This window comes from Fundulus heteroclitus, chromosome 14 (genome assembly GCF_011125445.2).
Source record: "Fundulus heteroclitus isolate FHET01 chromosome 14, MU-UCD_Fhet_4.1, whole genome shotgun sequence".
Taxonomy (NCBI): Eukaryota; Metazoa; Chordata; class Actinopteri; order Cyprinodontiformes; family Fundulidae; genus Fundulus; species Fundulus heteroclitus.
In genome coordinates this window covers 15,561,525-15,577,023 of record NC_046374.1, presented here as the reverse complement: position 1 = coordinate 15,577,023, position 15,499 = coordinate 15,561,525, and the positions used below count along the sequence as shown (strand labels likewise).

Here is a 15,499-nt window from a genome sequence, read left to right as displayed (position 1 = left end):
AAAAGGAGACGTGTAAACAAACTTTTACATTTTATTATAATTACTTGCAGGCTGCATACCAGAGTGAGACTTTTAGAAACAGAAAAATCCCCCCCCCCTCTCCCACCCACCCAAAAAAATGTAAGCCTTCCTCTGAGCTCAGTGACTTTCAAAACACCTAGCAGTGGTACTGCGCCCCCTTGTGGCCAACGAAAAAAGACGATCGCTCGCTGCATTTTTTTTTACATGTTTACCTTTATTTAAGTAGAAACTCATCCAAAGCAATCAAAACAATCTGTAAGTATTTCTCTCAGGCACACACCAAGCACTCCTCAAAGTTATTCATGCTTTAACGGCGTCGACGCGCGGGACTTCTGCGGGATCGCCGTCGGTCGTCATTTTTCTGCAGGCTTGAACGGATCGGACCAAATCTTCAGACCTTCAGACAAAAAAAAAAAAAAAAAACACTTCAGTAGGTGCAGAAATCAAAGAAAGATGCAGCAGTAATCATAGAAATAGGTTTCCACAACAGTTCCTCTTCTCTATTATTAGTTCAGGATTTTAAGTTACTTTGCTTTTTATCATTAGCTCATGAGTTGGACACCCTTGCGCTAGATCGTCTGGAGTTCTGGGTCCTCTCTAAGGTTTCCTCTCATCTGCTCGTCCCACAGGTTTCCTCTAGGATTCAGGTCTAAGACCATCAAGGAAGGAGCTTGATTTTGGTATCTGTGTTGATGTGGTTATACGTTTTAAAAATCGTTATCCTGCTGGAAGAACCATCTTCAGTTTTCCAGATGGTTCTTTTTTATTAATCTATGATGCCGTGTGTGTAACCTTTGGGAGAACCACTGCACACGATAGGTGAAAATTGTAAATAATTTTAATAATATTTAATATTAAACAAGTACCCTCACCGGTTATATAACCCAAGATGTATGCGTTTTATCTGTGACGACCGGTGTTAGTCATTCTCTAAACATATCGGTATCGGCAGAGCTGGTCCGAAGGTCGTACAGGACCTTAAGCACCATTTGATCCTCCTGTTAAGAACATCTAACCCGACCCTAGCCAGATTGATATCGCTCCGCCTAGCTTCACTCACATCCATCTGGGACATCTCCCATAGAGAGTGATTTCTCCAACCAAATTTATGGTCTGGCCAATCAGGACGCAGGGCTGGAGTTTCATAGATGTGACGTAGTGGAGAAGTGATCGTGACGTGAGACGGACAGCAATGGAGGCTCTCATCGAGGAAGCAAGCGTTAACATTTATGCTGCTATTTCTTCCATGTTGTCCAATCTACCTGATATTGTTTCATTAAAAGAACATCAGAGAACGGCTCTGAAGGCTTTTGTTGGTGAAAACCATGTTTTCGCCCTTCTCCCGACTGGATTTGGCAAGTTTTGTTTTCCGCGGCGTCCACTGCGGAGCGGTTAGCACGAACTATGTTAGGAGGCCTTTAGTCCTCGACGCGGTCGGCCCGGGATCGACTCCGACCCGCGGGGCTTTGCCGCCTGTCTTCCCCCTCTTCCTGTCAGCTCACTGTCAATAAAACGCGTGCCACTAGAGCCGCAAACACATTTAAAACAAAAATAAGTTGTTGTTTTTTCCTGCGTCGCTCTCACAGCGTCACGGGTTAGCTTCGATGTGAGTGGTTGAAATAGCACGTCGATAAAGATGACAGACAAGTGGCTTATCCAATCATATGCAAGGATTTTTGATAAGGCCCAGCCTTCAATAAAGGCAATTTCTATGGAAAGGTCCCAGATGGATGTGAGTGAAGCTAGGTGGAGCGAAATACATTTGGCGAGAGTAAGGTTAAAGAACAAAAGAAGTCTGGGAGAAGGGGCCCGGAGTTTGATTGGCTGAGCCTAAAAGCACGCAAGCGTGATTGGTTCTTATTTGCTGAAGTATATTTGTCAACAAAGCGAGCTCAAACACGAATAATGAAAGATTAAACTCACAGCATCAGATTTCCACTAATGTACGTTCTTGCAACGCTCAGATTATTCTCAGCATTTTCACAAAGCAAACAGGCCATTTCCTTTCAGTCTTAAATGTAAACAGCTTCAAATCTTTTCATTTCATCAACACTGAAACTGTCAAATTATTTGAACAAATCTAAAACTTTTACATCTGTAGTCTACATTTAAATTTAACATAACCATGGGGGGAGAAGGGGGGGGGGATCCTGATGGTTAGGAAATGCATATAACATCAGGAAATATTGGTTAACGGCCGTAACGTCAACATTATTATCGGATAGCAATATCGGCCCAAAAATCTTGGTGTCGGTGCGACTCCAGTTCAGTCCTATTGTTATGTTGTCTGGAAAGGAACATAAGGGGGGGTGGTGTTTAGCCATTAATCAGCAGCGTTCCTGACGTGGACTGAGATACAAGTTGGGAGAGGGAGAAATGGAGATGACAGCTTGATTTGTCAGCATCTCCCCTCTAAGACACAAGCAGCCAGCTCTTTGGACCTGAGCAGCTTCCTTACCCGCAGGCTGCACGTCTGCCTGGTTGATTCCTGTCCGGTTCACCTTCTGGACCTCTCCTGGCAGAAGAGCACAGGATAAAGGTTAAACGTCAGCCCCGGATCTCACGCTTTAGTGCACATTGCAAAGACTAGGAGCATTGTTGTTGATTCTCATGCTTGTACTGGTTCCTTATTAAAGCTTGACGTGTTTCAGAGCGGAAGCTGTGTGCAATTAATAAAGCAGAAATAAAATCCGTTCACATCTAATCATCGTTTTGGTCAGTAATTAAACGATGAGATCTTGATATGGTTTTCAGCATACGGAATTATGTAATTTTTACAATAAACTGTCCGGGTTTGGTGTTCAGTTCATCGGGAACTGGCAGACCAATCAGAGCACGACGAACGTTTACAACGACTCGATTCTGATTGGTTGGTTTTATTTCAATGAAAAAAGAAAACGCAACAACTCGAATCAGGCGTCACATAACACGACAAGCGTTCTCGGCTCTTATGTATGGTTACTTACTGTACTGGTCTTTGTGTGTCAGAGGATAGAAGAAGATGGGATAAAACGCAGCCGCCACCGCCGTTATGAAGCCTCCAAACACCAGCGCTATTTTTGTGTTTTTAGACATGTTTTTTTTTTCCCTGTTACATGTGAAGCTCCGCTCTCACCTCCAAAAAGCTCGCAGGGCTTACTTTCAGCACTGTTTTTCCGGTGGGAAAGGTTATCGCCGCCGTACCGGATGTGACGTCACAGTTGGCCGCGCCCCATTTTGCAGCTGGCGGGCCAGAAAGTGCGCGCGGCGGACGGGGATATTAACGGTATTCAAGGCTAATGGTGTATATCTCGTTTGAACTTAGTCCACAAATAAAGTGTGGAGATTAAATATTATACACGCTTTTGCTGGACTGGAATTTAATATTTTTATTGCTCATTTAGGCGGTCACGGACCAAGGATTTGAACTCCCGTTGATAAACTCCTCCCACGCCGCCTCGGCGCCGCCGCTGCCCGGATCACCCGCCGGCTGCCTGTAAAGGAGGCGCGTCCAGTCACATGCTTCTCGAAAACAATAATAAGAAGACGAGGAAGTCTTGGCGAACGCTCGCTGAAGCCTCTGCCGCCTTTATGAGTTGACAAAATGGGTTTATTAGCTCTGATCGTGTTGGTGTGCTGGTGCTGTTCGGGTGAAAGCGCAGGGGAGGATCCGCCCATTCAAACATTTGTGATTCCTCACAGCCACATGGATGTAGGCTGGGTGTACACCGTTCAGGTCGGTGTTTAACGTCACAGGCATACTGCGTTATTTATTTGCACTATGTATTTATTGTGTGTGTGTGTGTGTGTGTGTGTGTGTCGTGCAGGAGAGCATGCACGCCTATGCAGCCAACGTGTACAGCAGTGTCACAGAGGAGCTGTCAAAGGCGAAGGAGCGCAGGTTTATCTCCGTGGAGCAGGAGTTCTTCAGACTGTGGTGGGACTCTGTGGCCTCAGAGGCTCAGAGGAGACAAGTATGGACGCACACCTGCAGTCACATGATTAACGATCCGCACCGACCTGACGTTCCCTCCTTGTTATTTAAGACAGGCAGTAACCATTTCCCTCTAGACTTGTCTTCAAGTCGGGCTCCAGAATTGTTTTTATATTGTTTCTTTTGCTTTTTTTAAATTTATTTATTGCTACTTGTTAACGAGGGATCTATTTTCTGTGACTGGGACCAGTTGGCGGTTCTTGCATGAATGGCACCTCTGGGCAAGGCCCCGCTTCTGCTTACCCACCCTAAGCCCTCCTTTCCCCACACCGCCACACAGGCACACGTTTCCTGACAAGGCCTGTTCTGCAAAAAACAAACAAACAACTAAACTCTAAATCATAAGTTTAGAAGGTCCTCAGGTGCAACAAAAACATGCAGATGTTTTTTTAAATGTCCAGATTTACACGATCTTAACTTCTGACACCAAAAGACAATTGGACCGACACGGTTAATGGAACAAAGAGCATCATTTTGAATCTTCGTCCAAAAATGAAGAAATGAGATGATGGAGATCAGTTGTTCCTGTGTTTAAATGCAAAAATCAAGAAAATTTAACTTTTAGTTCTCTTTTTACAGTGTGCAAGGCAACGGTGCCACCAACTGTGCCATGCAGCCTAGCCAGTCTTTACTTGCTGTTAAGTTACCGCTCAGCTCGGTTATTTCCTACCAGACTACGGCGCTCAAAGATTATTCAGCATCCGTCTTTGTTCAGACAGCCGTCATGCTAGAACTTCCTTTGAGGGATTTGCATCAATGTTTTAGAAAAATGGCTCAGAACCTTGCATTCTGGGTGCTATCCCTGCAGAGTCTGAGTCGTTTAATGCTGCCACGCCGTCGCGTTAAAGCCGATCTTGTGACTGCGCACATCTAGGCCCGACAGCTTGTGAAGGAAGGCCGGCTGGAGTTCGTCCTCGGAGGCCAGGTGATGCACGACGAGGCGGTGACGGACCTGGAAGACGAGATCCTGCAGCTGACGGGTAAACCCACCACCTGCCCCCCCCCCTCCTCCTCCTCCTCCTCCTCCTCCTCTAACTCATCACAGCGTGCGCCGCTGACTCCCGCTGTCCTTCCAGAGGGCCACGGCTTCCTGTACCAAACGTTCGGCGCGCGCCCGCAGTTCTCCTGGCACGTGGATCCGTTCGGCGCCTCGGCCACCACGCCGGTGCTGTTCGCCCTGGCCGGCTTTAACGCCCACCTCGTCTCGCGCGTCGACTACGACCTCAAAGACAGGATGCAGGAAGCGAAGGTGCGGCTGGAGGAGCTCGGCGCACTCTGAGCGGGGCCGAGCGCGTTTTACTGACCTGTTGTCTTCTGTTGCTGCAGGAACTGCAGTTTGTGTGGAGAGGGTCTCCCTCATTAAAAGCCCGGCAGGAGATCTTCACCCACACCATGGACCAGTACAGCTACTGCACTCCGTCTCACCTGCCGTTCTCCAACAGGTGCTGATATGTCATGTTTCTGAGCAAAAGGGTTTATTCCCCTAGAGCTTGTCTACACAGTGTGCCATTACAGCCGTAGCCTTCAATGTATTTTATTGGGATTTAATGTGACAGAGAAACACAAGGTGGAGCCGAATCAGGAGGCTGCGTCAAGCCACTGCAGACCCTTTGTAGCATTCCTCTGCTAGATTTACACATCTACACACTGAGGTGGTTAACCATTTTTTTTTTTTTTTTTTTTTTTTTTTTTTTTTTTTTTTTTTTTTTTTTTTTGCTTAATAGCCTCCAACCATATTTAAATCTTGCCCAAGATCCTCAGTTCGATTTAGATCTGAACTTTGACTAGGCCACATGAATACACTTTGATCCAAAGCACTCTATTGTAGTTTGGAGCGCATGGTTAGAAAGATGAAGCAGCTCCATAGCCCAGCGGAAGTAAAGTGCGACTTTAAGTAAAGAATTTAAGTAATTTCCCTCTAGGATTATTAAAGTATGTCTGACAATAAAACCTCATTCACTCCACTTGGATTCCAGGATATAGAGAGAGAGAGACGACTAAAAGCCTGTTTTTTCCACCTCAGGTCCGGTTTCTACTGGAACGGCGTGGCGTTGTTCCCCGACCCGCCCAAAGACGGGCTCTACCCCAACATGAGCCTCCCCGTCACCAAGGAGACGGTGCGGCCGTACGCCGAGACCATGGCGGGGAACATCAAGCAGAGGGCGGCGTGGTTCAGGACCAACCATGTGCTCTGGCCGTGGGTGCGTGACGCCAACGCTCGTTTTCAGGACTTTTCTCCTGGAAAGTGTTTTTTTCCTTCAGTGCAGTTTTGGAACCATTGTGTTTATGTGTTTTTTGTTTTGTTGGGTTTTTTTTTCAGGGCTGCGACAAACAGTTTTACAACTCGTCGGTGCAGTTCAGAAACATGGACCCTCTGATGACGTACATCAACCAGAACAGCAAGGAGTTGGGCGTAACGGTGCGATACGCCACTCTGAGCGAGTACTTCCAGGCGGTCCACCAGTCCAACCTTACCTGGGACGTCCGTGGCAGCGAGGACTTCCTGCCGTATTCAACAGGTGGGACACGATGAGGCGTTAGCACAATGAACCATGGGAAGTTTGGAAAAGGACGAAATGTTTGCTTTTATAGGCTTAATTCCCTTCCTTCCTTCCTTCCACCTGTCTTGTCCTTCCTTCCTTCAATCCTTCCTTGTGTCCATCTGTGCCCTGTTCCTTTCTTCTTTCCTTCTCTCAATCATTCCTTCCTTCCTCCCTTACTTCTTTCCTTCATCCCTTCGTTTCTTCCTTTCTTCTCTCCTTCCGTCCATCTGTCCTTCCTTCTTTCCTTCCCTCTTTCTATCCTTCCTTTTATTCCTATCACCTTTCCTTCCATTCTCATGTCCTTTCTTCTCTTTCCTTTCTTTTCTTCCGTCCATGTGCCCTTTCGTTCTTCTTTCCATCCATCTGTCCTTTGTGCCTTCCTTCCTTCCGTCTTTGCTTCCTTCGAATAGCCGGTGTCTTTTTTTTCCTTCCTACATTCCTTCTTTCCTTAATTTCTTCCCATATTCTTTCCTGATGTACAGCTGTCCTTCCTTCCTTCCGTCTTTCCATCCATTAGTCCTTCCTTCCGTCTTTCCATCCATTAGTCCTTCCTTCCTTCTGTCTTTCCATCCATTAGTCCTTCTGTCTTTCCATCCATTAGTCCTTCCTTCCTTCCTTCCTTCCTTCCTTCCTTCCTTCCTTCCTTCCTTCCTTCCTTCCTTCCTTCCTTCCTTCCTTCCTTCCTTCCTTCCTTCCTTCCTTCTTTCCATCCATTAGTCCTTTCTTCCTTCCTACTTCCTTCATTTCTTCTTTTTTTCGGTTCATCTGTCCTTCCTTCCTTCCTTCCTTCCTTCCTTCCTTCCTTCCTTCCTTCTTCCTTCCTTCCTTCCTTCCTTCCTTCCTTCCTTCCTTCCTTCCTTCCTTCCTTCCTTCCTTTAATGTTTTTGTAGGGCTCCATATAAAAAGCCCTCTGCAGAAACATTGGTCTTAAACTCTGTGAACTCAAATATTTTTTATTTGGTGCTGCCGTTTAGGACGGTGACAGTTGAGTGTGGAAAGTCTGTAATTTCCTCATGAACCCTGGAAGTCGTGTGTAACATTTCCAAACGCACACAGAGCTCTTTTTTTGCCTCGGTTCACAGAGCCTTACCAGGCATGGACGGGCTTCTACGCCTCCAGAAACGTCCTGAAGGGAGTGGCGAGGCGGGCCAGCTCCCAGCTGCACGCAGCAGAGACTCTCTTCTCCCGGTACCGGCTCAGCTTCCCTGACGGACCAGTAGCTAAAAGCTGGGCTCTGGATAAACTCAGGGCTCTGCGCTGGGCTGTCTCAGAGGTGATCTGTCCTGGGACTGAGCTTTTGCATCTAATAACATTAAAAAAAAACATTTAATTTGGATAAAGATGTTAAATGGGAATCGATACGTTGTTTTAATTCCCTTCAGGTCCAGCACCATGACGGCATCACTGGTACCGAGTCCCCCAAAGTGGCGGAAATGTACGTGCAGCACCTGCAGCAGGCCATGATGGGAGCCGAGGAGCTCCTAGCCGCGCTCTTTCTGCTGCCGCGTAACCGGGCCGGTACCAGCGCAGGCTTCCAGGGAGGAGGTGAACCCCGCGTGTTGTTTCTCTGCCGCTTCCTTTTGGTCGTGTCTGTCTGAGGGCGTGACATGTTTTACATTCATTTTCTGATTCTATCACCTCCCTGGGTTTAACCCGGGGGTCTGCAACCTGTGGCTCTTCAGTCCCCCACTGTGGCTCTTAATAACTATCGGCAATTATGATAAGGACTGAGCAATGTTTTAAAATCTATAGGTAATAAATTAATGCTGTTTTTACACCAATAATGTAAGGAATATTTTGTTAGGGTACATTTTTTTTTTTGGTCTTCTGGTTGATGTGTTTTTGGTGTTTCTATGAAAAAATTTTCTATTGTTGCAGTAAAAAAAATTATTCATTCTTTTACACTCCAAAAAGGGAACTAAAAGTAGATATTTTCTTCAAATTTGTGCGTTTGTCTTTAAACTTGGCAGGTAAATAAGATTGTTTGCCAATGGAATGTGTATTATGACCCCTAAAATAATATAATTAGATATCTGCACTTGAAATTAGATGATGGAGATGAGTTGTTCTTATTTTAAGTGTAAAAATCTTTTTCCACTGGGAGATCATTTAAACTTGCCTGCTCAAATCAAGAACAAATACATTTCAAGAAAAATTTTACTTAATTTTATTTCCCTTTTTTGCAGTGTATGTAATAATTCAGTGCTTTCCTTTATTTAATAAGCTTATAAAATAGTTTTTTCTCTCTTTTTTTAAAAAATCTAAGCATATTTCTTGTAGTAAATGTTGTAAAATCTGGTATTTATGTTTTGGAGGCTCACTTAGCCTTTGTGGCTCTAAACAAATTCTTATTAGCTGGACCAAAGGCAAAAATGGCTCCTTGGGTTGTAAAGGTTTCTGACCCCTGGTTTAACCAGAACAAAGAAAAACTTAAACGGGCTTCAGTCCGTGAACTGGATCGTTATTGGAGTTTGTCCCTGTTTTTAGGTTCTGACCGCGCTCTGGAGCAACACGTGATGGTTTACAACCCGCTGGCGTGGAACGTCACCGCCATCGTTAACGTCACCGCGGCGTTCCCGAGTGCAGCCGTTTACGACGACGACGGGCAGCCCGTCCCCGCGCAGGTCCATAAATCCCTCTCTCCTCCTCTGACTTAATTGGGTTTGTCCATCATGTCCAGGGAGCACCTCACCCTCCTCCTGATCTCCTCCTGTTTTGCAGATCCAGAGGTCGGCGCAGTCCAGCGCCTCCTTCGACCTTTTCTTCGTGGTGCAGCTCGGCGGCCTTCAGCACAGGAAGTACTCCGTTCAGTTCTCTGAGACGCCGTGTTCTGAGGGGTCCAGCTGCGGGCGCACGTATGAAGCCAGAGGAGTGGCGTTGGAGCGGCGGCGCGTCAGGGACTGGAGGAGGACGGGCCGGCGGCTGCTGCCCGTTCTGAACGGCTGCTACAAGCTCATGTTTGACCAGGACACCAACCTCCTGCACAGCGCCACCTACCTGTGAGTTTAACCAAGAAGACGGTCCTCTCTTATTAGCTATTACTATTTTCTACAGGATTTAGGTCCAGGGATTTTTTATTTTTTTTGACGTTTCGTGTGTCTGTGTTGATGCGGTGGTAAACGGGCCGTTGTCCTGCTGTGAGGCTCAGGGTGCGGCGACCCGTTTTCAGATTTCCACCAGGTTATATGTCAAACCTCCCGGCCTTACAGTCTGTCCGTGATGCCATGCATCCCAGGAGCTTTAAAAGAGAAGCAGGCCCTCGTCATGACAGACCCTCCTCCAGCCTTAACAGACGCACTGCAAAAACAAACTAAAATTAAGTCAAATTTTCCTGAAATGAGCGTATTTTTTTTCTCGATTTGAGCAGGCAAGTTTAAATGATCCGTCAATGGAATGAGAGCTTTGCACTTAAAATAGGAACAATTCATCTCCACCATCTCATTTCAAGTACATTACATCTAATTGTCTCATTTTAGGGGCCAAAATCCTCATTCCATCCTATTTAGCCGCTGAAATCAAGGACAAATACACTCATTTCAAGATAATTTGACTTACTTTTAGTTCCCTTTTTTTTGCTGTGCATTTGTTTTTGTTTTTTTAACCTCCCTGGCTACCCTCGCTGCAGGATAAAAACTTTGACCTGGTAGGTCACAGCTGACGCCGATTCTAGTGTTTTTAGTCCTTCCTCCGACTGGAGAGACGAGCAGGTTTTAGAAGAGGGAGCCGGTTTGTTGTAAACGTTAGATCACCTTTGAAGCTCCGCACATATCTGCCTCACTTAAAAACCGTATGCTCTCTTCAGGGCCCTTTCAAGGAATTTGGGGGCCCCAAGCAAAATGGACATGGAGGCCCCCCCGGCATGCAAAGCCTACAGGAACCACAGCATAGCCATACAGTTTAGGTTCACCCACACTTTATATAAATAAAAAATGTTGACAGTGCAAATAGGGCTGGTACATATATATACTGTGCATTATTGAACATTTGAACACCATAAAATCCAATATAAATATCAAAAAGTGCACAATAACTAAACCCAACATACTTAAACACACACACACACATACACACACTCACATTTTTTAGTTCTCACAAAGTGAGAAAATAAAACATTGCCAACTTATGCAGAAAAAAGGATGCATTGTTCAAACTATAAAAAGTGCAGGTTGTAATAGTAATTTAAAAATCCAACATAAATACAAGTACACACACACACACACAAGAGATTAACCTTTCAGGCCATCATGTGCAAATTATCTAAAACTGCTGTTTGCGAGCCTTGGCTTCAGCAAAGGCAACCACAATGAGCCTCTCGTCCCTTTCCCGTTTTGTATAGCGGCTAAAAAAACCCTGCATCAATGATTTCAGTAAAAACAAATTTAGTCACATTTATTATCCAACAGTTATTTGTTAAAATAGGGATTTTCCCCCTACTAAACAAATATGGAGTTTTATTCAGGGCTTTAATGCATCTTCATCAGGGGTGCCTATAAATGTGAAATATTCTCTGTACTTGTGTCGTTTAGATCTCCACACAACATAAACTGACACCTCTCTGGGAACACGCTCTTGTTTTTCTCCCCCGGCAGAAAGGAGCACAGGCGGGTCCGGTTGACGCAGGATTTCTGGGAATACGACGCCAACGGAGACGTGAGAGCAGGGCCCATCTCTGACAACTACGTGTTCAGCGCTAACGGCTCGGCTGTCCGGGCCTACGCGGCCGTGGAGATGGAGATCATCCCGGGACGGGTGCTCACTGAGATCAGGCAGCGCTTCTACAGGTCGGTGACCTGCCGTTTGGTTCCCACCAAGAGGTTTTCTTCTTCTTCTTCTTCTTTTGTGACTGCGGTGTGACGTTCCAGAGAGGACCTGGATAAGGACTACGCCTACTCGATCACCACCCGTGTGCCGGGATCTGCAGAGGCCGGGCTGCCGTGCCACAGGCTGGAGCAGACCTACTCCCTGGGGCCCCTGCACCTCAACACAGAAGTGGTCCTCAGAACCAGCTCCTCCCTCGAGAACAACAAGACTCTGTACTCTGATGACAACGGCTACCAGATGATGAAGAGAACCTACAAGAGATTCGCCAACAACACCGTAGCGAGGGTAGGGTGTTCGACAGACTGGCCGTTATTCAGGCCTGATGGTGTTCAGTGGTAAAGATCTTCCGTGTTCCCGTGTGCAGAATTACTTCCCCATGGTCCGCGCCGCCTACATCGAGGACCACCTCAGCCGCCTGGTGCTGCTCAGCGACAGAGCTCACGGCGTGTCCAGTCAAGCCGGCGGACAGCTGGAAGTATGAAGTGACGGCGAAGCAACACTTACTGAGCGGTTTCGGGCGCGGGTGTTTTTTTTTTTTTTTTTTTTTAGACAGTATCTTTGCTCTCAGGTGATGCTCCATCGCCGCCTTTGGAACAACCTGCAGTGGAACCTGGGCTACAACCTGACCCTGAACGACAGCTCGGTGGTGAGGCCCACCCTCTGGATGATGCTGGGCTCTGTGGACGCCACCTCCAGGCTGTACCAGAGGGGGGCGGTAGAGCTGCAGCACAGGCCGGTCGTCATGCCAATAGACAAGCCAAGTAAGTATGCCGCTGCTCACCGTTGACTTTTGTTGAATTTATCTCTGAATTTGATTTTATTATTTTCCAATTCTGGAAAAATATGGAAATGATAAATGTGTATGAAAAATGTGGGCTTTTAATATTGATTTTGGGTTTCTGACAGAACCCACAGATTAATCCAAACATCTTCAACAATAAAAAATAACAGTTTATACACTCTTAGATCATAGTTTAAACTTCACTTGAGGTACCTGGGTCTGGTTTAGATGGCTGTTATTATTATTATTATTATTATTATTATTATTATTATTATTGCCATTTATTTATTTATTTATTTTACAAAAAATGAGATTACAAACTGAACTTTAAAGAATCTGCATGTACTAACACATTCCAGATTTTTTTTTTTTAAAGCAAAGCTTTAAAGATTTTAGAACAAGTGCTGATCTAAGTTTGTCCAAATACCAAATATTTATTCAACACTTGGCTCTTTTAGTAGGTGTTAAATATTTAAATGAAAATCAACGCCATACCTTATGTGAGCCAGCTGTGGCTGTAAATAAAGGTTTTACTCATGAAACAGAGAAAATCTGATGATTGAGTCGTTAGTGCCTTTAATTAACGCAGCTAGCGTCATTAAAATGCGTCTTCCCTTGAGACTGTAGATTCCTTTTATGTTTTCCAAAAGCTGGCTAACATTTCCAGATCCATTTTTTTTATATAAAACAGACAGATAAGGATCAAACTGAGCAACTTTGCTCTACTCCTTTGAGCCTTCCTGGTATCCGCTGAAAGTCTTACTCTCCCCTGAATGAAGCTCAAACAGGTTTTGAGTGGTTGTAAAAACCTGATTCCTTTTGAATTAGCCTTTTACACCTTTTTTTTATTTTATTTTTTATTTTATTTTTTACTTCACCTGAAATAATTTTAAATACCCAATACTGAAAATGGCTAACCGCGAGTCTTCTTTCAGTCGCCACACACAATAGTGGTGCGTTCACTTGACTGGAAAAAGATCAGACTTTTACATTTCGGACCAGCCAGCCTCTGGTCAGGGCGGATCGAGCTATTAATTGTTAGATTACAATCACCAGATGATTTCTCTGCGCATCTTTGCATAAACAAGCAGTGTTTCCTTCTTTTTCTTTTGTGTCTTTTTGCATAGGGAGCGCCTGGCAGGAAAAAGAGCCCAGATTCAACTCTCCAGTGCCTCCAGTTGTTTTCCCTCCCAACCTCCACCTGCTCAGCCTCAGCATCCTAGGATGGAACTACAGCTCCAACCACGACCTTCACCTCAGCCACCTCCATTCAGGTGATCTGTGACTCAATCATTCACCTGCAACTTGTTCTTATCTGATTTTTCCCTCATACCTTTTTAATTTTGTGTGGCACAGGTAAGGTGACGCCCCCTGAGCCAGACTATGATCGGGTTCTGCTGCGAGTAATGCACCTGTTTGAGGAGGGAGAGGACGCCGAGCTTTCCAAGCCTGTCACAGTGAACCTAAAGGTACTGATGCAAAAACACGGTAAAAGCGTAGATATATCCATGTCATGCAGTGCCTGAATGCAAAAGTATTCACACCCATTGAGCTTTTTAATGTTTTGTCACCATACAACCACTGACTACTGTCTGTTTTAGCAGGATTTTATTTGACAGACCAAGATAAAGTAGTTTATGAAAGGGGAAACAGATGCATTCTTCTACTAATAAAAGTCTCTAATCACCCGTGCGTTTGTGTCTTGCCCCCTGTGTGCTCTGATACCCCAAAATAAAACCTGCCTCCAGAATCCCCCAAGCCTTGAGCTGTTTCAGTGCATGGTCCGGAAACAAAACCAGTGTAGCACTAACACTAAACTGACAGGCCGAGCAAGGAGAGCATTCTAACTCTGGAGGAGCTGCCAGGATGTGCAGCTCAGGTGGGAGAATCTGTTGAATTTTTAGTAATCCCCTCCACAAATCTGGCCTTTATGGAAAAACCTGGTTCTACACAGTTGTGATTTAGAGGGATGGTTACAAGCATGCCACACTTTTCAGTTTCATTTAGAAAAGATCTTGAAAACTGTACATCGTTTATTTCCGATTGACTAATATAGAATTATACATAAAGCTGCTATGCTGGTCTATCACCATTAGCAGTTTTGGACAGCAAAAGGGCTTTTTGCCACTGTGGTGAGGGGATTTTCTAAAAGTTTCTAATCCACGCATTGTGATTTGCTGTTGGACTCAGTCTGATGTTGTCTTGATGCTAACAAAAAAGCACTGAAACAGACTCGTTTGAGCGTTTTCACACAGAAAAAAAGATTTAATGAATATCAGAGTTGGTTTTAAAGAATCTGGCTTGTCTCAAGTTGGACCACTTTAAGTATTTTTCACTGTAGATCACTGACTTCAGTCCAGTCTTTAAACCAAAGAGACGATAGTTAGTTGCACGTCTGAGTTCTTGCTAATTCGCAAGCTTGGGTCTGATGCCAACTTCAGTATCTAAAGCGAGCTGTGGTGGACAGCTATTTTTCATCTAAATGTTTAAACTGTCTGTACCACGGGGGCACGCCCACTCAGCTGTGACTGACTGTCACCGAATGTCAATAAGCAAAATAAAACTACATTTCATCTTGCGTTTGCCAGCACAGTGAAAGGGAGGCTCATAATATTCTAGCTAAATGCATCCAAGTTTGTTGTTGTCTGTGACTTAATGTGAAGAAGGTCAAATGATAGGAGTGGTTTTTGCAATGCGCTGTAATTAAAAAAAGGCCTTTTTTGTGATGTTTTCTCATGTCGTTTGTCTTGCCATCAGGATGCTTTGAAGGGCTTAGGGGAAGTGAGGGACCTGGAGGAGCGTTCTCTCACAGGAACCTGGAATGTCACAAGTCTGCAAAGGTGGAAGTGGAAAACTGCGGATGCCCACGGAAAAAGTAAGGAAATCTCTAACCTCCAAAGGACAGAAGTAAACGAGACGAATGTTTTTTTTTTATTAAGTATTTCTCGCCTCTTGTTTTAGAAAATGAACGGAATGGGAGCAGTCAGGATAAAGACTTCACCGTCACCATCTCGCCCAAAGAAATCAGGACCTTCTTCGTTCACTTCAGCTCCAGGAACCGTTAGACCGACCCTCAGTTTCCGTCTTCTGTGAAGACGGCGTCTCTTTTGACAAATGATGCTACTTTAGATTTAATCATTTGCTGCTTAATGATTCAATGCAGTTTGTGCACAATGTCTTGACTTATTTTTTTTTTTTCTTAAACGGGCAATGATGTGTAAATGTATGAATTTCTGTCTCCGACGGATTAAAGTGATTATTTTTCTGCACTTGTTTAAAGGTCGGCTTCATATTTTCATAGGAACAAGCAGAAATGATTTATGCAGATAACAAAACGTTGGCAAAAGTAAAACAAAACTA

The 15,499-nt window shown here is 44.9% G+C and overlaps 2 protein-coding genes across 2 annotated transcripts; one reads left to right on the top strand and one right to left on the bottom strand.

The window, feature by feature from the left end:
- Positions 1-214: 214 nt before the first annotated feature.
- On the bottom strand, positions 215-3,206 carry smim20 (small integral membrane protein 20). The gene is made up of 3 exons (XM_012867669.3): positions 2,988-3,206; positions 2,480-2,536; positions 215-418 (listed from the first exon to the last, which is right to left on the bottom strand). The coding sequence occupies exons 1-3, from the start codon at positions 3,094-3,096 to the stop codon at positions 375-377; spliced, it is 210 nt and encodes a 69-aa protein (XP_012723123.1). The 5' UTR covers positions 3,097-3,206; the 3' UTR covers positions 215-374.
- A 274-nt stretch (positions 3,207-3,480) lies between these two features.
- Positions 3,481-15,404, top strand: man2b2 (mannosidase, alpha, class 2B, member 2). The gene is made up of 19 exons (XM_012867678.3): positions 3,481-3,736; positions 3,828-3,974; positions 4,869-4,974; positions 5,071-5,243; positions 5,321-5,436; positions 6,018-6,195; positions 6,315-6,513; positions 7,620-7,810; positions 7,920-8,082; positions 9,025-9,161; positions 9,259-9,536; positions 11,127-11,318; positions 11,400-11,643; positions 11,723-11,833; positions 11,927-12,119; positions 13,267-13,413; positions 13,496-13,608; positions 14,897-15,014; positions 15,101-15,404. Exons 1-19 carry the CDS (start codon positions 3,605-3,607, stop codon positions 15,202-15,204), a joined length of 3,042 nt encoding a protein of 1,013 aa, XP_012723132.2. The 5' UTR covers positions 3,481-3,604; the 3' UTR covers positions 15,205-15,404.
- The last annotated feature ends 95 nt before the right edge of the window (positions 15,405-15,499 follow it).